The 25,196-nt window shown below is 36.9% G+C and overlaps 1 protein-coding gene across 5 annotated transcripts in view; it reads left to right on the top strand.

Moving 5' to 3' along the window:
• Window positions 1–12,848, top strand: part of HYCC2 (hyccin PI4KA lipid kinase complex subunit 2) — a 73,600-nt gene extending 60,752 nt beyond the window's left edge. For 4 of the 5 annotated variants that reach the window (XM_079925039.1, XM_079925037.1, XM_079925038.1 and 1 more), the window contains 2 exons: window positions 589–756; window positions 4,888–12,848. In XM_079925039.1, the coding sequence (XP_079781165.1) occupies window positions 589–756; window positions 4,888–5,489 (770 nt within the window). In that variant the 3' untranslated portion in view covers window positions 5,490–12,848. The remainder of the gene's footprint in view (window positions 1–588; window positions 757–4,887) is intronic. The other variant, XM_079925040.1, reaches the window with a different exon arrangement.
• The last annotated feature ends 12,348 nt before the right edge of the window (window positions 12,849–25,196 follow it).

Here is a 25,196-nt window from a genome sequence, read left to right as displayed (position 1 = left end):
CTGAATTCATTTTAATATAAATATGTATATATATTTTATAAAGCAGGAAGATATTATTTAGACTGCTTTATGAATGTTAAAACAGAAAATAAGATCAAGTTAATTTTTGTCTTTTTTGAACTAGTAATAACAATAGGAAAGAAATTTCTGTAAGCCTGTTACCATACTGGGAAAAAAGGTGCCTGTATGAGAATTGTGGGAGAAAACTATATAACTGGCCAAACTAATGGTATAATACAGCCATCCACAAAAGAATTGATTTTTATCTTTCTTTTTCTTTTCATATAAGTGCTGAGTCCAGCAGTATTTCATAGGCGTATGGTACTTGAATAGTCAAGCTGTCTTGCCTAAGAGATATTAATTGCTGTTTTAATGATCTCTATTTTTCTCTCCTATTCATTTGCAAACCTCACATTACTCATCTGCTACCTTATGTGTGTGCATGCTGTGCACACACATGTAACTATATAAGTAATGTTTGCGTTTATATCATATCCATATATACATTCTCTTATCTGCCTGGGTCAAAATGCTCAGAAAAGAATAGAGCAGCACAAAAGCACTAAAATTTTATATGTTGAATCCCAGATGGCTTTGACTTCTCAAACGAGGCTGACTCGAGTATTCCTGGCTCCCCGATCCAACACGGCTCCACTGACCTAGGGATCAAACGTGTGCAAGAGGGGGAGGTGCTGGTGCGCAGGACTCCTGAGCACGGCTCACCGGAGCCCAACTCAGCAGCAGCCACAACAGAGGGTAGGACAGAGATGAGGAGGCAAAAGTCAGTGAGGCAGTTGCTGGAGAAGGATCCTGGCTCTCTGTCCCCAAGCAGAACATCTTTCCATTCTAGTGTGTGTTTCCACTACCCCAGGGTATATTAGCTCCTCCTTGCAAAGTGCACCCCCCCCCCCAATATGGCTAGCACCAGGTCAGGTACAATCTTTAGTTACCATTTGTGCTGGCCTGGAGTCTGCATCCCTGTGTAACTAAAGAACAGCTTGGCATGGCTACTAACAAGGGAGAGGCCTGTCTCCAAAAGGTCTGCAAATGCTTGGGATTTTTTCATTACTGAGCATGTTTATTCTAACATCAGGAAAGGAAAAATGCACCCAATGGACATGAGCCTTATTAGTCAGTATGCATCAATTTCATTTATATAGTAATGTATTCTTTTGAAAATATGTGAGGAGAGTTGTAAAGCACTAACACATTATCTTTGAGAAACTGGACTAAAGTGGAGCCAGCTGATTTGTCTCTAGTCCCAGGGTGGTCAATTAACAAGAATTTCTTATCTCTTTGACAGAATAAACAAGTATTGATTGGCTTTTTATAATCGTTGAGTCAGGTTGCCTGGGTCTAACTAGTGAACTACTGACATCTTTCCTCTATAAATGTGCTGTCCTGGTGCACACTACATTTTATCATTTATTGTAAATAATGATTGCCTTATAAAGCTCCCAAACAGAATTGAAATGTATTATTTAGAGGTTATAAATCCTAGCAGATCCTTTTTTCTACAGTGTGGGTATCTCAAATGAGAATTTTTTTTACCCCTCCCCTGCCACCACACCCATGACCACTATCTGGAAAAGAATACTTCTCTCTGATAGGAAAGTATTTGCAGTTTTACGTGTGATGCCATAGAAGGTGGTTTTGTGAAAGAGGGAACTGTGGCCTGATAGTTTTTCATTATTTAATATATTGCTGCTGTGGAAGCTATACACTAATTTATGAAATATAGCAAGAAGTTTTAAAATAGGTTACATATTTTTACTTATTTTAAAGACCAAACATACATGAAGCAGTTACCTTCCACCTTAGGGAAATCTCTTGCTTTTTGGTGCATTAGAAATTTGAGCATGCTCAGTAAGAATCTAAATCTACCCTCTGTTCCCTTGCCCATTTGCCCAGATTGGCCTTACTTCATTTAACATTGTTGCATGTGCATGATCTAGGGACACAAAGAAGTTGGTGCTATGAAAAGAATCGTGTGAAAGACGCAGCCTTCCCTTTTCGTTCTTCTGTATCTCTTTATGTTATCCCTGGGAGTCAGTTTTATCTTGTATAATGCATAAAAATAAGTATATGAATAGATGTCGAATTCAGAGTTGGCCTAAATTGAACAACAGTCTATTTCTCCACATTCTTGATGCCTAAATGAGACACTTGACGTGTATCTACTACCATTGTTAGAATATTGGAGTATTTGTGCTAAACGGAAGTACATTAACACTTGATGAAATTCTAAAAAGTATGGGATTAGGTAGAAACATTTCTTCCTGTTAATCATAAGTCATACACTTTGAAAAAGAAATCAAAATAGAATTCCTTTAAAATATCCTATTAAATGTTAAAACATCCTATTTTAATATCTCCTATTACTGGTAAAATTTCACTTTGTGAGGGTGGGGTGTAGCCACAAAGAAAGAGGAATGAGTCCCTTTGGTGTGTTTGAAATTTCTCAAATTATTTTCCCTTTTAATCTAGCTTAATTGTAGCTTTAAATCAATATTAGTAAAAGCTAATTTATAAGGAAAGGCAGACATAAACAGAAAAGTTCATTAAAAATCCTTTTTGGTTGCCTCATCTTTGGATCATGAATAGTATTATCACCCGGGGGAAAATTAGAAAGGAAAAAAGTTGTTAGACACAATTGCCTTTTTATTCCTTGAGGTTTTTTAAACAGAAATATGGAAATTGCTAAAACCTATGAAAAGTTTTGGTAATTCTGAAGTCTTCTGGAGCTTTTGGATTAGCATCAATAATTGGTCTTCTAAAAGAAAAAGAAGGGAATTCCCTGGTGGTCCAGTGGTTAGGACTCTGTGCTCTCACTGCCGAGGGCCCAATTTCAGTCCCTGGACAGGGAACTAAAATCCCACAAGCTGTGTGGCACAGCCAAAAAAAGAAAGAAAGAAAAAAGGAAAAGAAAACATGTTTTCTAATGGTTTTAAATAGTTTTACAGTTAAAGTTGTATTTATTATATGTTGAAATTGAAGGGAGAATATGACCCCATCACCTACCTTTATCCCGATTGTGAAGTAACATTTTATGTTGTGACTTTTAAAAGCTGAATTTAAAGTTATTACTAAACTGAGGACAACGCTTATGATTAAAGTATATTCAGTGTTCCACTATACTGAAATAGCATTTCTTAGTATATAAAATATCAGTAGATTCTCTTGCATGGTGGTTTTTATGTTATCATCATCTCTTTATGGCCATATCGCTTGGGCGTCAGATCTGCATGTGGCAAGATTCAGAAGCTAGCACTAAGTCTCTCAGTCTCCTTTCCTAACCATATATATACCCAATGATACATTTCTGTTCACTCCTAGTTTTATATTTACTGATATTAATTCTGAACCAGTAACTGTCTTTTCTTGGGCATTGTGGAGTTCTTTAGAGTAATTGTAAATAATTGCTAAGATGATGTCATATAAATATAAAGTTTTTGTTTTGCTGTATATTATATACGGTTCTTTTGAAGAAGGGGTTGAGAGAAGTGGTGTCAGCTGCATTTTCATATGGCTTTGCATGATGAATAAAGATTGTTAAACTGCTGGAAATAACAAGATGCCTTTTGCTTTAAGGATAGCCTAGTTCATTATTCTTTTGAAGCAAAGAAATAACTAATGCATATGAGAAAACATTTTTATTTTTTTCAGGTACTGTGTTAAATAAAGATTGTGTTTAACTATTTCATGTATATTTTACTTAGGTAACTTGTATCTCAAAGTAATGTTTTTTCAGATTTTTTTCCTAACATTTTACCTTAACTATAATATTGATATCTGTATGTAGATTCAGATTTAACTTTCTTACAGTCTGGTAAACATATTTAAAAGGTAGCAAACTGCTATCAGTTTTTGAAAGAAACAAATGTTCTACTTTCTAAGAGAATGTTGATCATACTTTCAGTAAGAGAATTGGGCTTTCTGGAAACCCCAAGCTAAATATATTATATATGCTTCCTTTCTTACAAAATCCCAAGATAAGGATTCTTTCATTAACTGCAGTTTCTGCATGAAACATAATGAGACACTATAGTATTTTGTGATCCCGACAATAATATATCTCTAAATACTAAAAAATATTATAGAAATACATCATATAAAAATTATTGTATATATTATTTATATATTATAAAATAGTAAAAATTCTTCCTCAGTATCCCTGCTGGTTCCCTACCCTTGCTCTCTGATAATCAAATATTTTCACATTAATCGATCAAGAAAATATGGAAACCAGTGAGTAGAGATTTTCATAAGACAGAATGTGAATATGAAGTTACTGGAAGCAATCTAGAGTTTTTAGTTTAGAGTTAGAAAATGTACTAGTTCCATGTTAAAGGTTTTAAAGCCATTTAGAAGCACTTAGCTGTTGAATAAATATAAAATTTCATTGTAGTTAAAAAGGGTTTGGGGATGAGTTTTTGACATTATTCTGGGTGACTGAAATTAGAAGGGGGTCTCATTTGTAAGTTCTATTTTATGATAGGTTAAGGAAGATATGAGGAAAAATTTTTGTTTTTTTAAATAGATATGGTCACCTCAAATTGACAAGGTGTATCATAAAGATTTATGTAACAAAATGTTGTATTTTACCCTAAGTTGTTTTGTGTGTCTAAATATTGATAGTATGCTAGGTTTGTTTGTGGATAGTTTTACAAAAGCTAGCCTAATTAAAGCTAAATGAATAGAATGAATAACATTAGAATTCTAGATTAAGGTTTCTTCCCCTAAATTATTTAGGGGAAGTGTTGATAGCAAGGGCCATTGCTGACCTATAGCAAACATTACCTAGGAGATAAGGTCAGTTGAGTTGTTATTCACAGCTACTTCTTATTTAATTTAGCTATTGCTGAGTCTGTCTGATTTGTTTTTTAGGTGCTGAGGGTGTAAATGGAGGAGAGGAGTCGGTAAACCTGAATGATGCAGATGAAGGATTTTCATCAGGGGCTTCCCTCAGCAGCCAGCCAATTGGGACCAAACCATCCTCCTCTTCTCAGAGGGGAAACTTAAGGAAAGTAGCAACTGGGCGTTCAGCCAAGGATAAAGAAACAACTTCTGCTATCAAATCCAGTGAGAGCCCTCGAGATTCAGTAGTTCGCAGGCAGTATGTACAGCAACCAGCTGATCTTAGTGTAGATTCAATTGAGCTGACGCCGATGAAGAAACACCTGAGCCTGCCTGCTGGCCAGGTGGTGCCAAAAACTAATAGTATAAGTCTAATCCGGACAGCCAGTGCTTCCTCAAGTAAATCGTTTGACTATGTAAATGGCAGTCAAGCAAGTACCAGCATTGGGGTTGGCACTGAGGGTGTTACTAATTTAGCAGCTAACAATGCTAATCGATATTCAACTGTCAGTCTGCAGGAAGACCGGCTAGGTCAAACTGGAGAAGGTAAAGAGCTCCTCAGCCCAGGGGCTCCCTTAACCAAGCAGTCTCGATCCCCAAGTTTCAATATGCAGCTAATATCCCAGGTGTAGTCTTGACATCCTCTCTCATCTTTCTGCTTACCTTCTAAACTGAACATTTCATGTGCAAGAAGACACTTCATCCCACTTGTGAAAATATTGGTCATCATAAACAGATTTGATTTAGTTTAGGTATCTTCATACTGTATTTTGTATGGAAACAGCAATAAGGTTTTCTTTTCCCTCCTTCCTATATCTTCTCTTCACCTATTCCTTGTAAATGTGTTTGTGAAGCAGTAGAAAATGTTTGTGTTTTCCACACCTTCCTTTCTCCTTGGGTGAAGTGCAATCCATCGTAGGCTGATCGGTCCCATTTCAACACTGTGAGACTGAGGTTATGTTAGAGGAAATGGTGTATATGATCCCTATGAATGATTCTTCAGCTTTTGTTTAAAAAAAAAAAAACGGGTTTGTTCTCATAATCTATGAAGATTACTGGGTCATATTTTTTCTCTCTTAACCAGGAGTGCCTCAGAGATTCTGCTATGACTTTGGACTTCTCTGAGTCTGTGCAATTATTTTCTTGAGAAGCATGGGGAAAGGTGGTAGACTGCTGCACTTTTTCATTAAAACGAGGGTGGCTCTTTTTTCCCCCATCTCCTTTATCTCGAGGACACAATGTTCAATTACTGAGGCATTTAAATCAAGTTGTAGCCACCTCTGTTGGAGGACAGGGCTCTAAGTTGATTGTGTAATAGATAATGCACTTTCTCAATGGCTCTATAGTCATTATTAACATGTCTTCCCTCCTCCCCCCAAGGACATAAGGTCATTTCTGTCCTTCAAGTTTGAACAGCTAATAAATCAGAGAATCCAAGGGGCATGTTCTATTTCCCAGGAATGATTGACACTTTGGTGCTGGGGTTTTATGGGGGGAGGGGGTAGTTTTTGTTTAGCTTGTGTGGGATTGTGTGTGAGGGAAGTTTTGATTGTTTTTTTTCTTTTCCTTTGTGAGCTGTTGATGACTGAAGTAGAACAGGTACGTCTTCAGGTAAAGAGAGGGATTTCTCAACCCACTTTCTGTGATGTCAGACTATTGGAGAAACCCTTTCAGCTGCTTTCTAGATGTACCTAAATTCAGTCAGATATTTTGGATTAAGAAACCTGAAGTCCTGATAGATCATATACTCCAAGGAAATACATCAGGGACAGATAATTGGCTGAAAACACTGACGCTTCAATGTGACACATTTTTATAGAACATTTCTACCAGGGGGTACTGACTTGATTTCTCCTAAAAGGACCACACTGCCTTTGTGTTTAATGTAATGCAATTTGTGTACCTTCTAATCATATATCTGCAAAAGTTTCTCATTTTTATAAAAAATCATGCCAGTAAGCTAGATGTTGAATGTATGTAAGTAGCATTTGGTAACTGTACTAAGAGGCTACAAAAGTGCATTATTGGTTTAAAAAAATTTTTTTTTTTAGTTCTGATTTGGTTGGATAAGGTTTCTTTATGACCTTTTCTGGGTCTCAGGCTCTAATGCTTGATTGAAATAGAAGAAAATACATTGGTTTTTGAAAATCAGTGTATTGTGACTTGAACTGCTATACATTCTTCCACACAGTATGTCAGAGTGATTAGTGCTTTGTACATTTAGACATTTTTATTTTATTGTTGTGAAAGAAAAATATACTGAATTTATAGAAAGCAAGTATTCTCCTAATTAACAAAGTTTAAAATATTATCTCTACTGATTAAAATTACAATAGATTTTGATAAATAAAATAACCAGAAAAATGCCTCTTGTTTTTTTCACACCTAAAAATCTACCCATCCCCCCCCCCCACCTTTTATTGTAAGAGGTTTTTGTAAGGGACTTTCTGTTAGAATCTTTATAAGAACAGTGAGATGCTTGTTTGAATTTGGTGGTGTGTAATATTTTTCAGCTCACATGAAAATGGAAAACTAGAGCCTGAACTATTACCTACAACATTGCCAAAGTCCGGGGGAAAGCTAAAAGTTGATAAACAGAGATTTGTTGATTGTGTATATATATATATGTGTGTGTGTGTGTGTGTGTATAGTGTGTATATGTATAAATCACAAAGAATATTTTAGATATCCCTTACTTCTTTTAATTTAAGGGATGTCAGGTAAATGAATTAAAAGCAACAAAATAAATGAGGTGTAAAGGTCTGTAACATACAGAGTTTCAGGTGTGAAAGGAAAAGAGCATTGTACTTACCAGGGGGTGAGGTCTTGGCCATGGCTGGAGATCAGTCACTTTATGGCAGAAATGTCTGGTTGATTTAAGAGACTGAAGGGTTGTTTTTAATTCAACACATTGTGCATTTATTGGCATCTAAATCTAGCATGATTTTAGTTAAAGCACAAAAAAATACCAAATAATACCAGATTACAACAAAGGCTATAATAAATATAATAAGCTCTCCCTCTGGTTTGTTAGAAATCTTATACCTGAAAAGTTGGTTCTGAAAAACTTTCACCTTAGAGAATTTCATTTATTTCTATGTGTATTCGTATATATTTTGTACATATACATAGCTGTTAATATTTCATGATCCTCTAACATTTGTGTTCCATTCTTTTAAGTGATATAATTTGGCCCTAAAGAAGAAACATTTCATTTAGTTCAAATTTTGCATTCGGGGTCTTAGAACAGATTTCCTGTGCAAGATATAGTTAAAATGGAATGAGTCAGTCATGAACCATAGTCACATTTTCTAAGAGATTTTTGATATTCATTTGCATTATTTATTGGCATTTAATGTAAAATAGTTTTCAGATATACAGCTGTTACAAATATATGCCAGCAATATTCATGCTTTATCCTTTAACAACCTTTTGTTTCTATACTTCCTAATTTCCATTTTAAAAAGTTCTTCCATTTATGGACAAGCTAGTTAGGGAGAAAATACTTGTTTTCTATAAAAAACAATTTGATTGTTGCCATCTATGCCAGGTTTGATTTAAAAATACAAAGAAATATCTGAAAGCTTTGGGAACTCTTCCCTATGACATTAATTTGAAATCATGTTACTAGAACATTTACATGTCCTAGAACAAACCAAGTGTAAAGTGAAAGCTACCTTGGAAGTAAGATTTTTAAATATAAAAATATTTTGAGAATCTGGAGGGGGTTGATGGTTCTAATTTGAAATCCTGACCCCTACCACCATTCTTACCCTCCTGATGACGCTCCTGTGCCTGTTTATTATAGAATCAGAATTTTTGTGCTAAAGAGCCTGTAGAGATAATCTAGCCAGTCTCCCAGCACCCACCCCTCCATATCCATCCTCAGGAAACTGAGACTCAGAAAGGTTGTAATGTGATCAGAGTCACATAACTAAGAAGCAGAGCCAGAATTAAACTCCTGTCTCCCGTTGAATGCGTATTAACACCCCACTGCCTCCTTTTACTTGTCCTATGGTAAATGTAACACTCTCCACTTCTGTAGCGTCTTTACAGTTCTGGTCTAGTAGTTGGTGAATACAGCATGTGAAGAAAGGTATTAAATCCAGAAAAAAATGTAGAGTAGTAAACATAGATGGGGAAGTGTTGGAAATGTAGGTATCTATACCACAGATATAAGGATAGATACATTTTTCTTATTCTAATTTATGCCTTACTATTTTCTGCCACATAGCAGTTGAATGCTGCCATTTTATAGTTGATTATATTTCTGGGGATTTATTTAAATGCAAAAATAAACCCAATGAAATGACTTTGATCAGTGTTTCTAGCTATCTTAAGTAATTTTTGAATCAGCCAGCTTTCACAGTCACCTACATGGCAAGTTAGTTGTATTGCACAGTGGAGTATTACAAAGTAAAGATTAAATAAATTTGATTCCACAATTTCTAATGTAAAGAGATTGGACCTTATTTGTGCCCAGAGCAGATAGATAACAGCAATATTTCCTTATGTAATTGAAAAAGGTATATAGTGTGAAGCTTACGGTTCCATAACAGAATGGTGACCATGTCATTTAAAGTGTATATACAGGATAAAATATCTTAGTTGCAGTAGTCTCAGCTATATAAGCTCAATATTTCCAACCTACATTCTCAAACTCCACTTAGTAGTTTTAAAGTAATTATAATTATTTATTAGACACTGGAATACTGAGAATAACTTCTTTCAGATTGTTTTGTTTGCACTATTTTTGTGACTATTTTAATGAAGTGGGGTGTTTTTGCTGCCTCACTTGGATAGGTTAGTATGGGTCCATTTTTTGAGTACTTGTTGACAATCAGTTGTGTCATTTACTTCTCTGCATATTCATTTGTAAATAGAAACACTAGTATCTGTCTTTAGTGGGTAGTACACTATTTATACAAACACTGGCAAGGAAGATCTCTCCATTTCTGATCTTAGATTACAAAGTGAGGTTTATGGTTTTGTTTTTTTTTAAATCAGTATTCAGTTACATACTTGTTTTTCAGTTTAAAAATGTTTAAAGGCCATGCCAGTGGTCAGAAAATCCACAAGAATTTCAGAGCAACTTTTCTATACTATGGCTATGTTAAACAGTCTGAACCTGAGACTTTTTCTCTTTCAAGTTGAATGATTATTGTCATGTTTCAAACCACGAAGTCGGTTGAGACACTTATTTGTAATACTTTAATTTTTTTAAAGTGCTTTTTAGAAACAAATTGTTTGCAAACCAATTAGAAATAATTGATAGCTTAAACTCTAAATATTAGAATATTTGCCAGATTATAAGAAGATGAAATGCAGTGTAAAACTGTTAACATGCTAAAAAAAAAATCATGAGTCACCAGATTGCTACAACTTTCCATTGCCAAGGTGGTCATGTTGATAAATGTAAGACATAAATTTTAGTATTACCTGCATTGTGTACCTAATGGGTATATCATTGGCACTGAACATACATAGGAAATATTATTCAAAGAGTCAACCAATGTGCACTTAAACTATATTAGATTTTTGGCGGTGCCAGAAATTTGTGTGGTGATCTCAACCCATTAGAATTAGAGGAGTCATATCATCCAACCTTCCCCTGCCCATGTAGGTACATTCCTTCTGAACCTGACCACACAACAACAGAATTTTGGTTAACTTCAATCTCTTCAGTATTTTGTAGTCTTTGCCATTAGTCACGTGAGAAATACACACAAGAGCAAACAGTTCAGGATAGACATTAGCACAAAGCTGGGAATGATGTGAAATAACTGGCAGCATAGTACAGATATGTAAGTTCTATGTTTTGTTTCTGGATTTTAAGAAATTGTTTACAAATTAAGTCACATTCGGATGTCTGCTATTATGCTATTGTGTTTAATATAGATTTTACCCCCAAAATTAGAATTAGGTGTAGCTTAAAGTATAAATGAGTCTTTTTTTCATAATTGCATACCTGGAGGTAGGTTTAGTAAAAAGAAAGTCTTTTGTTTTCAAAGAAAATGAAGTTAATTGGACAATCCATCCCCAACTACAGAATTGATATCAATCTGGTTTGCTGTATTTGAGTGTCAAAAGTGCCGTGTTAATTATATCAGAGGAAGTTCTTCACATCTTCATAAATTACAAAATTTACCAAAGAAAATGTATTAACCAAATATGAATTTCGGAGTACCTAACTGTTAAGGAATGAGGCCCCATTAACATAAAGGATTGATTTCTAGCCCTGGGGGAAATGTCCTTCCATCTGGAACAGATATACAGTACTTACAAGATTCCATTTGAGGTTTTCTTATCATGTTGGTAAAATGTCAACATTTATACTTCCAGCAAAAGTACCAGTGAAAGGTTAAGTCCAAATATTATTTCTTATGGCACATTTTCATGTCTCCTTAACTCAGACTGAGGATTCTGCTCATCAGTATTAAATAAAAGGAGGAGGGAGGAATTCCTAAAATTGGCATATTGTATGATATTGTGACTTTTAAAAAATAAAATTGGGTAAATTATGGAAATGTATCTTTTTAAATGGGCAATGTCAATTATATCTAGTAAATATGATATTGGCTAAAACAGTATGTTTACATATTTATGTACATGATCACTCTGGGTATTGTTTTTTTTTTCTTTGCAGAAAAACAGGATTGGGTTCAGAAAGCTGAAACGCTCATTTTTAAATGTATAGCTTAATAAGAACTAATGGATTTACTTAAACTATTAAATAATGATTTTTTGGGAAAATATAAAACAGTATATTAACTGATGTTCCAAACAGACTATATGTATTATTTTTTTTTCATATCAGGTGGTAATTAAAAAGTAATGAATGTGTTGATCAGCTATCTTAGAAAAGAAGATTGGCTTTCTAACAATTACTAATGTAGGTTTTTGTGGGTTTTTTTAAGTTTTATCATCCAAACTGAATTGAGAGATATGTTCAATATTCTTTGTTGGTTTTAAAATATTTGTAGTAAGTTCATTAACTACAGTGGATTCTTATTCTAAAAATTATGCTGGCTTTACATTCAGTTTAACTGGTTAAGTGAAAAGTTTTTATGATGCAGATTATTTCCCCACTTTCTCATAATAATTTGGCTTTCCTGAGCTACAATTTCTGAAAAGTTTTTACTGCTGTAACATTAGGTAGTCTGATCTCTGTCACAATGGACAAGTATACAGGAAATATCCCACTTGCACATGTTTGCTTCATAAAAGGATATAGATTGTATAGGTCAGCTCTTGCATTTTTGTATGTCTTTTAACGAGCATCAACCTATTGCTTGGTATAAACTTCTCAAGTATTCAGAGAATAGTGCTGGTTAAAATTTAAATAGGCTAGGCATGAAGAAAATATGATCTCTGTTGACTGACGTCCTTTCAAACTAGGACTAGTGAAAACATTCATTTTTTTCCAGAACTGAAGAGAAAAAACCGTACATTTAAGATCATATTTATTGGTGCATGTAAGCCATTATCTTAACTGTCTTACTGAACTGGTTAATGCTGTTGATTGTTGAAATGTGAAATGTAGTCACTGTTGACCTTGTAAATATCTGCCAGAGATGAAAAAATATTTTAAGTTATTGTAAATAAAGATGTATAAAATTCATTAACAGTCTGCAATGCAGAAACATATCTAAGATGTTAAATATTGTGTTTCTTGAGAGATGTGTACTTTTTCCCTAGATGTATCTAGATATATTAAGAATGTACATTTTCTTTTGTACAGTATAAAATACAGCTTTATTTGGCTTTTGACTGGATTTCCCGGAGTTAATTTTATATCTACCTAAGTTTCATAGCTTAAAATTGTCCTTCGTTGCATTTTTCAAAGCATGCAATCTTATCTATGCATGTCTGAACTTCTTACTTTTTAATTTTATTTTTCTAATACAGCAGGTTCTTATTAGTTATCTATTTTATACATATTAGTGTAAATGTGTCTCCCAATACCAGTCTCCCAATTCATCCCACCCCACCCCCCGCTTTCCCCCCTTGGTGTCCATACGTTTGTTCTCTACATCTCTGTCTCTATTTCTGCCTTGCAAACCGGTTCATCTGTACCATTTTTCTAGATTCCACATATATGCGTTAATATACGATATTTGTTTTTCTGACTTACTTCACTCAGTATGACAGTCTCTAGGTCCATCCACATCTCTGCAAATGACCCAATTACGTTCCTTTTTATGGCTGAGTAATGTTCCATTGTATATATGTACCACATCTTCTTTATCCATTTGTCTGTCGATGGGCATTTAGGTTGCTTCCATGACCAGGCTATTGTAAATAGCGCAGCAGTGAACATTGGGGTACATGTGTCTTTTTGAATTATGGTTTTCTCAGGGTATATGCCCAGTGCTGGTATTGCTGGGTTATATGTCATATGTAGTTCTATTCTTAGTTTTTTTCTTTTTCTTTTTTTTTTTTTTTGCGGTACGTGGGCCTCTCACTGTTGTGGCCTCTCCTGTTGCAGAGCACAGGCTCCAGATGCACAGGCTCCGGACGCACAGGCTCAGCGGCCATGGCTCACGGGCCTAGCTGCTGCATGCATCGGCAGGAGGATTCTCAACCACTGCGCCACCAGGGAAGCCCCTATTCTTAGTTTTTTAAGGAACCTCCATACTGTTCTCCATAGTGGCTGTATCAATTTACATTCCCACCAGCAGTGCAAGAGGGTTCCCTTTTCTCCACACCCTCTCCAGCACACCCATTCTAACCTGTGTGAGGTGATGCCTCATTGTAGTTTTGATTTGCATTTCTCTAATAATCAGTGATGCTGAGCAGCTTTTCATGTGCTTCTTGCCCACCTGTATGTCTTCTTTGGAGAAATGTCTATTTAGGTCTTCTGCCCATTTTTGGATTGGGTTGTTTGTTTTTTTAATATTGAGCTGCATGAGCTGTTTATATATTTTGGAGATTAATCTTTGTCTGTTGATTCATTTGCAAATATTTTCTCCCATACTTGGGTTGTCTTTTTGTCTTGTTTATAGTTTGCTGTGCAAAAGCTTTTAAGTTTCATTAGGTCCCATTTGTTTATTTTTGTTTTTATTTCCATTACTCTAGAAGGTGGGTCAAAAGAGATCTTGCTGTGACTTATGTCAAAGAGTGTTCTTCCTATGTTTTCCCCTAAGGGTTTTATATGTCTGGTCTTTAATCCATTTTGAGTTTATTTTTGTGTATGGTGTTAGGGACTGTTCTAATTTCTTTCTTTTACCTGTAGCTGTCCAGTTTTCTCAGCACCAGTTATTGAAGAAACACTCTTTTTTCCATTGTATATCCTTGCCTCCTTTATCATTGATCATAGGTGCGTGGGTTTATCTCTGAGCTTCCTATCCTGTTCCATTGATCTATATTTCTGTTTTTGTGCCAGTACCATATTGTCTTGATTACTGTAGCTTTGTAGTATAGTCTGAAGTCAGCAAGTCTGATTCCTCCAGCTCCATTTTTTTCCCTCAAGATTGCTTTGGCTATTCGGGGTCTTTTGTGTCTCCATACAAATTTTAAGATTTTTTGTTCTAGTTCTGTAAAAAAATGCCATTGGTAATTTGATAGGGATTGCATTGAATCTGTAGATTGCTTTGGGAGGTAGAGTCACTTTCACAATTTTGATTCTTCCAATCCAAGGACGTGGTATATCTCTCCATCTGTTTGTGTCATCTTTGATTCCTTTCATCAGCGTCTTCGTTTTCTGAGTACAGGTCTTTTACCTCCTTAGGTAGGTTTATTCCTAGGTATTTTATTCTTTTTGTTGCAATGGTAATAAATGGGAGTGTTTCCTTAATTTCTCTTTCTGATCTTTTGTTGTTAATGTATAGGAATGCAAGAGATTTCTGTGCATTAATTTTGTATGCTGCAACTTTACCAGATTCATTGATTAGCTCTAGTAGTTTTCTGGTGGCATCTTTAGGATTCTCTATGTATAGTATCATGTCATCTGCAGTGACAGGTTTACTTCTTTTCCAATTTGTATTCCTTTTCTTTTTCTTCTCTGATTGCTGTGGTTAGGATTTCCAAAACTATGTTGAATAAGAGTGGTGAGAGTGGACATCCTTGTCTTGTTCCTGATCTTAGAGGTAGTGCTTTCAGTTTTTCACCATTGAGAATGATGTTTGCTATGCATTTGTCATATATGGACTTTATTATGTTGAAGTAGGTTCCCTCTCTGCCCACTTTCTGGAGAGTTTTTATCATAAATGGGTGTTGAATTTTGTCAAAAGCTTTTTCTGCATCTATTGAGATGGTCATATCGTTTTTATTCTTCAGTTTGTTAATATGGTGTATCAAATTGATTGATTTGCATATATTGAAGGATCCTTGCATCCCTGGAATAAATCCCACTTGATTGTGGTTTATGATCCTTTTAATGTGCTGTTGGATTCTGTTTGCTAGTATTTTGTTGAGGATTTTTGCATCTATATTCATCAGTGATATTGCTCTGTAATTTTCTTTTTTTTGCAGTATCTTTGTCTGATTTTGCTATCAGGGTGACAGTGGCCTCATAGAATGAGTTTGGGAGTTTTCCTTCCTCTGCAAATTTTTGGAAGAGTTTGAGAAGGATGGGTGTTAGCTCTTCTCTACATGTTTGATAGAATTCACCTGTAAAGCCATCTGGTCCTGAACTTTTGTTTGTTGGAAATTTTGTAATCACAGTTTCAATATCATTACATGCGATTGGTCTGTTCATATTTTCTATTTCTTCCTGGTTCAGTGTTGGAAGGTTATGCCTTTCTAAGAATTTGTCCATTTCTTCCAGGTTGTCCATTTTATTGGCATAGAGTTGCTTGTTGTAGTCTCTTAGGATGTTTTGTATTTCTGTGGTGTCCGTTGTAACTTCTCCTGTTTCATTTCTAATTTTATTGATTTGACTCCTCTCCCTCTTTTTCTTGATGAGTCTGGCTAATGGTTTATCAATTTTGTTTATCTTCTCAAAGAACCAGCTTTTAGTTTTATTGATGTTTGCTATTGCTTTCTTTGTTTCTATTTCATTTATTTCTTCTCTGATCCATATGATTTTTTTCCTTCTGCTAACTTTGTGTTTTGTTTGTTCTTCTTTCTCTAGTTCCTTTAGGTGTAAGGTTAGATTGTTTATTTGAGATTTTTCTTGTTTCTTGAGGTAGGATTGTATTGCTAAAAACTTCCCTCTTAGAACTGCTTTTGCTGCATTGCATAGGTTTTGGATTGTCGTGTTTTCGTTGTCATTTTTCTCCGGTATTTTTTGATTTCTTCAGTGATCTCTTGGTTATTTAGTAACATTGTTTTTTGTTTTTAAAGCAGAAGCTGCAAGATCTCTTTTAAATTAATTTATTTATTTTTGGCTGCATTGAGTCTTTGTTGCTGCACACGGGCTTTCTCTAGTTGCGGCGAGTGGGGAATCTCTTCGCTGCAGTGAGTGAGCCTCTCATTGTAGTGGCTTCTCTTGTTGCAGACCATGTGCTCTAGGTGCATGGGTTTCAGTAGTTGTGGCACACAGGCTCGCTAATTGTGGCTCACGGTCTCTAGAGCGCAGGCTCTGTTGTTGTGGCGCATGGGCTTAGTTCCTCCATGGCATGTGGGATCTTCCTGAACCAGGGCTCGAACCCATGTCTCCTGCATTGGCAGTGGATTCTTAACCACTGCGCTAACAGGGAAGTACAGTAACTATTGTTTAACCTCCACGTGTTTGTGTTTTTTACGGTTTTTTTCCCTGTAATTTATTTGTAATCTCATAGCGCTGTGGTTGGAAAAGATGCTTGATATGAGTTCAATTTTCTTAAATTTACCGATGCTTGGTTTGTGACCCAATGTGTGATCTATCCTGAAGAATGTTCCGTGTGCACTTGAGAAGAAAGTGTAATCTGCTGTTTTGGGATGGAATGTCCTATATATATCACCTAATCTCTCTGGTCTATTGTGTCATTAAAAGCTTGTGTTTCCTTATTTTCTGTCTGGTTGATCTGTCCATTGGTGTAAGTTAGGTGTAAAAGTCCCCCACTATCATTGTGTTACTGTCAGTTTCCTCTTTTATAGCCGTTAGCACTTGCCATATGTATTGAGGTGCTTCTATGTTTGCATATATATTTACAGTTGTTATATCTTCTTCTTGGATTGATCCCTTGATCATTATATAGCATCCTTCGTTGTCTCTTGTAACATTCTTTATTTTAAAGTCTATTTTATCTGATATGAATATTGCTACTCCAGCTTTCTTTTGATTTCCATTTGCATGGAATATATTTTTCCATCCCCTCACTTTCAGTCTGTGTGCATGCCTTGGTCTGAAGTAGGTCTCTTGTAGACAGCATATATACAGGTCTTGTTTTTGTGTCCATTCAGCCAGTCTGTGTCTTTTGGTTGGAGTATTTAATCCATTCATGTTTAAGGTAATTATCGATATGTATGTTCCTATTACCATTTTCTTAATTGTTTTGGGTTTGTTTTTGTAGGTCCTTTTCTTCTCTTGTTTCCCACTTAGAGACGTTCCTTTAGCATTTGTTGTAGAGCTGGTTTGGTGGTGCTGAATTCTTTTAGCTTTTGCTTGTCTGAAAAGCTTTTGATTTCTCCATTGAATCTGAATGAGATCCTTGCTGGGTAGAGTAATCTTGGTTGTAGGTTCTTCCTTTTCATCACTGTAAATATATCCTGCCACTCCCTTCTGTCTTGTAGGGTTTCTGCTGAGAAGTCAGCTGTTAACCTTATGGGAGTTCCCTTGTATGTATTTGTCATTTTTCCCTTGTTGCTTTTAATGATTTTTCTTTGTCTTTAATTTTTTTCAGTTTGATTGCTATGTGTCTCGGAGTGTTTCTCCTTGGCTTTATCCTGCCTGGGACTCTCTGTGCTTCCTGGACTTGGATGGCTATTTCCTTTCCCATGTTAGGGAAGTTTTCGACTGTAATCTCTTCAAATATTTTCTCAGGTCCTTTCTCTCTTCTCTCTCTTCTTCTGGGACCCCTATAATGCGAGTGTTGGTGCATTTAATGTTGTCCCAGAGGCTTCTTAGGCTGTCTTAATTTCTTTTCATTCTTTTTTCTTTATTTTGTTCTGCGGCAGTGATTTCCACCATTCTGTCTTCCAGGTCACTTATCTGTTCTTCTGCCTCAGTTATTCTGCTCTTGATTCCTTCTAGTGTAGTTTTCATTTCAGTTATTGTATTGTTCATCTCTGGGTTTTTGTCCTTTAATTCTTCTAGGTCTTTGTTAAACATTTCTTGCATCTTCTCGATCTTTGCCTCCATTGTTTTTCCGAGATCCTGGATCATCTTCACTATCATTATTCTGAATTCTTTTTCTGGAAGGCTGCCTATCTCCATTTAGTTGTTTGTCTGGGGTTTTATCTTGTTTCTTCATCTGGTACATAGTGATCTGCCTTTCATTTTGTATATATTTCTGTGAGTGTGGTTTTCATTCCACAGGCTGCAGGATTGTTAGTGGGAGGGACTGGTGGTGGGTAGAGCTGGATGTTGCTCTGGTGGGCAGAGCTCAGTAAAACTTAAATCCCCTTGTCTGCTGATGTGTGGGGCTGAGTTCCCTTCCTGTTGGTTGTTTGGCCTGAGGTGACCCAGCACTGGAGCCTACATACAGGTTCTTTGGTGGGGCTAATGGTGGACTGCGGGATGGCTCATGCCGAGGAGTACTTCCCAGAACTTCTGCTGCCAGTGTCCTTGTCCCCACAGTGAGCCACAGCCGTCCCCCACCTCTGCAGAGACCCTGCAGTACTAGCAGGTAAGTCTGGTTCAGTCTCCTATGGGGTCACTGCTCCTTCCCCCTGGGTCCTGATGTACACATTACTCTGTGTGTGCCCTCCAAGAGTGGAGTCTCTGTTTTCCCCAGTCCTGTCAAAGTCCTGCAATCAAATTCCACTAGCCTTCAAAGTCTGATTTTCTGGGAATTCCTCCTCCCATTGCCAGACCCCAGGTTGGGAAGCCTGACGTGTGGCTCAGAACTTTCATTCCAGTGGATGGACTTCTGTGGTATAATTGTTCTCCAGTTTGTGAGTCACCCACCCAGCGGTTATGGGATTTGATGTTATTGTGATTGTGCCCCTCCTACCATCTTACTGCAGCTTCTCCTTTATCTTTGGATATGGGGTATCTTTTTTGGTGAGTTCCAGTGTCTTCCTGTCGATGATTGTTCAGCAGTTAGTTATGATTTCAGTGCTCTCGGAAGAGGGAGTGAGTGCATGTCCTTCTACTCTGCCATCTTGAACCTATCTCCCTGAACTTTTTAATTTATATGATACCCTATTAAGGAAATTTATAAAATTAAGGCAATATATAAAATTACATATAGCACCCAAAATAAGAAATAACATGTAGGCATGTGTGAAATTAATACATAAAATGTGTTCATACTTTTATGTTATTGTTGAGATACAAATTTCTCTCTGAACTTTATAGCAGCCAAATACAAAGAGGCATAGATTAGTCATGTGATTTTCAGATATCCTTAAGATAGAACAAATCAACTTCTCAGGTGAAGCACGACTGTTTCTAATACTGAGACGTTAGGACTAATTTTCTTTCCTGGGTCCTTATACGAGGAGCCATCATTATTACAGTACAATTTACACTCTTCAGCAATGTATGAAAGTGCCTGTTTTCCTGACAGTCTTACCAGCAGTTAGTTCTCTAATCAATAATTTTTTCACTCTTTCCCACATTGTGTTTTCTAAAGGTAATACTTTATTTAGCCTTCTCTTGGAATGTGGGTTTAATGAAGGGCTGAGCCCCAGGCCTCCTTTTCCCTTCCCTTTACATGCACTCCCTAGAAAAATCTCTTCTATACCTGTTCCTTATGGCTATTATTCCTTATTGATGGACCAAAACTTTGTTTTCTCTTTTATATCTTATGCCTTAATCCAAAATTGCTGGTGTAGATTAGCAGTTCCAGAAGAGTAGCTTAAGGCAACTCACCAAGCCTGGTTTTTTTCTCCTCGACTCTAGTTCTGCATTAGTTAGGAAGAATGAGTTTTACCAGTTGACAGTTTCAATTTTCCTTTTATTAAAAATGTATTACTTGGGGCTTCCCTGGCATTCCCATGGTTAATTCTCCACACTTCCACTGCTGGAGGCATGGGTTTGATCCCTGTTGGGGAAGTAAGATCCCGCGTGCCATGCAGTGCAGCCAAAAAAAGAAAGTATTACTTGCTCATTTTGAAAACCTTAGAAAATACAGAGAAAGTACAAAGGGGAAAGTCACTTTAAGGTACTGTAATAAAATAGTGAATATTAATAAGATAATGGAGGTACTATCCCTCCACACACATACAAGTCTGGTCCAGGTCACAATACTTTATGGTCCAAAGATGTATTAAACAAAAACAACATTTATTCAGTGCTAGGATGTGCCAGGCACCGTTCTAAACACTTTGATGAAAGTGCCACAATTCAATATTCAGTTAATACAAGTGTCTGATAAGTAGTTATTCTTCCTTTATAAGAAAAGGAAAGTTCATCTGTCCAAGGTCACAGAGCTAGTAAATGGTAGAGCTGAGATTGAACCCAGACACTCAGGCTCACAGACTTATGCACTTAACTATCAAGATACTGCTTCATAAAATGTTGATTGTTCTCAGCTATTGGTACACTTGCCCTATCCCCACAAGGCCAAGGTCCCTGTGGGAGTTGGGAAGGAAGGGGAGATTTGACCTCAGTAGAGCTAGATAACTAACAGGCAAATTAAATCCATGAAAGAATTGAGTCCTAATACCCTAGGTATCCATAGTTATAAATAAACTTTTCTCCTACATATATACAATGGTTCTAATTGTGTACTATCCTTAATTATGTACCATTCTCTGGAGAAATGAGAAAATAGTCTTTCTGTGGTTCATATGAGGAACCTCAATTGAGAAAAGCTGGTTTAGGCCATAATAAAGAAGAGGCTCCCAGGGCTTCCCTGGTGGCGCAGTGGTTGAGAGTCCGCCTGCCGATGCAGGGGACGCGGGGTTCGTGCCCCGGTCTGGGAAGATCCCACATGCCGCAGAGTGGCTAGGCCCGGGGGCCATGGCTGCTGAGCCTGCGTGTCCAGAGCCTGTGCTCTGCAACGGGAGAGGCCACAACTGTGAGAGGCCCGTGTACCGCAAAAAAAAAAAAAAAAGAAGAGGTTCCCAAAATACAGAACATAAAAATATTTTACTTCCTTCCTCCCAACCACCGTGGAAAAAAGTGGCCAGGTAACTTAGGAAGAAATCAGTATTTTGTTAGACTTACTTGAAATTATTTTATGATTTAATGTTATTTTAAACTACGTGGGAGAGGGTAGAAATAAAAGTCTTTTGTGTTTAGGGCCTCTAAAGGTCAAACTGTGGTCCTAGGTCATAATCCAAATAGGATGGATATAATCTGTGGTAACAGCCCTAGTTTTGTTCAAGATGTTATATCAGAAAGGGGTCGTACTGACTTTTAAAACTTGAAGGGCCAATCACTTTTGTCACTTTGTCTTAGGGAACAATGTTTAGTACACATTGAATGATGAAAACTTTTTTTTATGACAGGTTATGTTAACCAGTACAATCTTATGCTCTGAATCACTGTATAATTTAACTAAAAAGCACTATTACATTCAAAAAGATTAATCACAGGATTTTAAGAAATCTGTAGACATTAATTTATTATCAACTGCTATAAATAATGGTGTTATGCACACTGTAAAATTATTTCTGAATCGAAGATTATAGTCTATATCTAGTTTCCCAGAACTTGAATTACTGTGTGCACATTTTTTAGGGCTTACTCTGCCAAATCTTTCACTGCTAATTTGTGTGTGATTTATGAAGGCCTCATTATCCCTGGTTCAAGAAAATCCTGCAGATAAAATAGCTTCTGGTTACCATATTCTTTTATTCCTAGACGCTAAGAGGTAATCACTTTTGTTTCCTGAGTATAATTAAAATCAATTGATATCTTTAAATATATCTCAGTAGAAATTACTTGCTGAGGCATCTGCCACTGACATTCTAGACCTACATCAAGTGTGTGTTTAATGCATAGCATCTAGGTCACTTCATATCTGATAATTTATTGCCAGTTTTCATTCTCCCTAGCTCAGTGGTTTTCACCCCTAGCTGAACATTAAAATCATCTGGGAATTTTTTTTTTTTTTTTTTTTTTTTGGCTGCACCGGGTCTTCGTTGCAGCACACAGGATCTTTGCTGTGGCCTGCAGGGTTGTGGCATGGGGACTCTTAGTTGCGGCACGCATGCAGGATCTAGTTCCCCAACCAGGAATCAAACCCAGGAGCCCTGCATTGGGAGCTCAGAGTCTTACCCACTGGACCACCAGGGAAGTCCCTGGGAATTTCTTTTTTAAATTCTGATGACCAGGCCACATTGAGACCCTCTGGAATTGGGATATGGCATCAGTTGTTTGTTTGTTTTCTTTAAAGTAAATTTATTTTATTTTTGACTGCGTTGGGTCTTCATTGCTGCATGCAGGCTTTCTCTAGTTGTGGTGAGCGGGCGCTACTCTTTGTTGCAGTGCGTGGGCTTCTCATTGAGGTGGCTTCTCTTGTTGTGGAGCATGGGCTGTAGGCGTGTGGGCTTCAGTCACTGTGGTTCGTGAGCTTAGTAGTTGTGGCTCACGGGCTCTAGAGTGCAGGCTCAGTAACTGTGGTGCACTGGCTTAGTTGCTCCACGACATGTGGGATCTTCCTGGACCAGGGCTCGAACCTGTGTCCCCTGCATTGGCAGGCAGATTCTTAACCACTGCACCACCAGGGAAGCCCAGCATCAGTAGTTTTAAAAGCTCCCCAGGTAATTCTCATGTGCAGTCATCATTGAAGACCCTCTTTAATCCTATGACAATCTTCTGGCATTCATACCTAAACTTTCCTTCCTCCATCCAGAACCACTGACTCAGTAAGAATGTTTTCCTAAAGAAATATATAAAACAGTAACGAAAATATAAGAAAGGCAGTAATCCATTCCATTAAAAAAATATTCTTTTATATCAATGTTGCAATTTGCCTTCTCTAATACCTTAATCAGGCCATTGAACACTATGGGCATCAATACAATTTCACTGGCCCCAAACTTAAGCCCCCAACACTTTGAGGTCCTTGTACTTCTTGGCCTGCCCTAGTTCTATTCCTTTCAGTTTCTGTCCCAAAGCTTTATCACTTTAAGTATCACTTTCTCAGCAGCCTCAACTCTTGCTTCCTCCATAAAATGGAGGTCATCAAGCTAGAACACTCTTTAATTTCCTCTTCTCACCTACCACTTCAAAGAACAACTATATCTGCAACTATCCTCATCTCCTTGCTGCCTGCCTCAAAAGATGAAGTATCTCACTTAATTTCTTACTGTACTCAACATCTCTGGGTAATTCTTAATTTTCCCCCTTTGGATTTAATCTATACACTAATGACCCCTAGATCTCTCTCTCTCTCTCTCTCTCTCTCTCTCTCTCTCTCTCTCTGTCTCTCGGCCTTGACCTCTTGAATGAATTTCAAACTCATATCCAACTGTTTGCAGGATGTTTGAATATCCCTCAGGCACTTCAAAGTCAAGATGCCTCAAGCTAAACTCAATTCTTCTACTCCTTCCCTCTATTTGTAATCTCTCTTTCATAGCACAATTGGGAACTTATACCCAAGCAACCAAACCAGAAACCTGGGAATTATATCTTTCCTCTCCCTTACCTCTATAACCAGTCTCCAAATCTTGCTGACTTTGCCTTTTTTTTGCAAATCCATCATTTCCTCTCAACTTTTACTACCACAGCTCAAATTCATGTCTTACTTCATATCCACACTGCTTTGATAGCCTCCTAACTAGACCCCATGCTCCTCTCAAATTTATCTTCCTTTAGTGATTAATATAAAACTCCTATCAATTATTCAATGGTTCCATCACAGAGGATAAATTCTATGTTCTTTAGCCTGGCCTTTACTTCTCCCAACCCATCTCCTATCATTCTTTTTTTTTTTAAGATTTATTTATTATTTATTTAATTTATTTTTGGCTGTGTCAGGTCTTAGTTGCAGCATGCAGGATCTTTCATTGCAGCGCGCAGGCTCTTCGACATGGTGCTCAGGCGTCTCTCTAGTTGTGGCGTGCAGGCTTCGGGGCACGTGTGCTCTGTAGTTTGCGGCATATGAGGTTAGTAATTGTGGCATGCGGGCTTAGTTGCCCATGGCATGTGGGATCTTAGTTTCTTGACCAGGGATTGAACCTGCATCCCCTGCATTGTAAGGCGAATTCTTTACCACTGGACTACCAGGGAAGTCCCTCTCCTATCATTCTTACTTACACTTAAGATTTAAGTAACACCAAACTTTGTATTACCACACCCAGTTTGTATTACCATACTTTCTTCCTGAAATTCCTTCTCCACCCCCCGTTCTCTACCGTTTAAAGTTGGAATGGCCTTTACTCTGCTACCCCACCCTCTTACTCACTTACCCACCAGCCTGAGCTAAATGGTATTTGTCCTAGCAGTTCTCAGTAAATTCTATCTTTGCACTTAACACCTTAGTATTGAAATTATCTGATTCCTTCTACCCAACTAGAATCTTAAGGGTAAGGGACATACCTGGGCGCTATGTTCCTGGTACAGGTAGGCGCTCAGAGTTCATTGACTAAACTGAACAGTTCAAAAAAGAAGACCCAAAGACAAAATGGATTTTTTCAAACAGCAAAAGTATCAATATAAAGCTTTTCATAAGACTGGCAATAAAAACAAAAGTTAATTGAGTTTCCCAAATTTAGGAACAAACGCAAATATCTCTTAACTTGTCCGCAAGAACTACCTGGTCCTGGTTGATTAACCTAGATCTTTCACTGACATCTATGCAGCTATTTAAGTTATATTTCAATTTGCAACATAGGAACTGGTATTCTTGAATTTGATCTTCTAAAATATGGTTTGGGTAAAAACCTCTTGTTTGAATATAAAAATAATTAAACTTGAAAAAATGATTTCACATTTTTTAACTCAGTCACCTTCCTGAGGAAGAAATACATAAAGACATTCTGATTTGTTGTGCTGACAAATGAGATCATTGGTGAAAAAAACTGTGCAGCTGATATCTTGATGCTGCAGTCTGTTGTTTAAAATTTTAAGTTATTTCTTTAGAAATCTAAACTTGATGACCCACATTCTTTTTTATATTCCTTCTTTCATAAAGTCTTTATCTCTGAGGTATTTGTAATTACAGTTCAGAATAAATTTTCTTCTGGTTCCTACATAATCTTTTTGCTCCTGGTCTATTTATTTTGTCTCTTTCAGAGTTGAGGCTTTATTCAAGTTTGGTGAAGCAAAAATTGACTGGAAAGTCTGCCTGCAGGGGCAGGGATTATCAGCTAGCAGGTTTCAATGTGGATCAACAGATCAACTGGCTTTTCCCACT

Source organism: Stenella coeruleoalba, assembly GCF_951394435.1.
Source record: "Stenella coeruleoalba genome assembly, chromosome: 6".
NCBI classification, from domain to species: domain Eukaryota; kingdom Metazoa; phylum Chordata; class Mammalia; order Artiodactyla; family Delphinidae; genus Stenella; species Stenella coeruleoalba.
The sequence above is the reverse complement of the archived record's forward strand: the minus strand, read 5'-3'. Positions and strand labels throughout refer to the sequence as shown.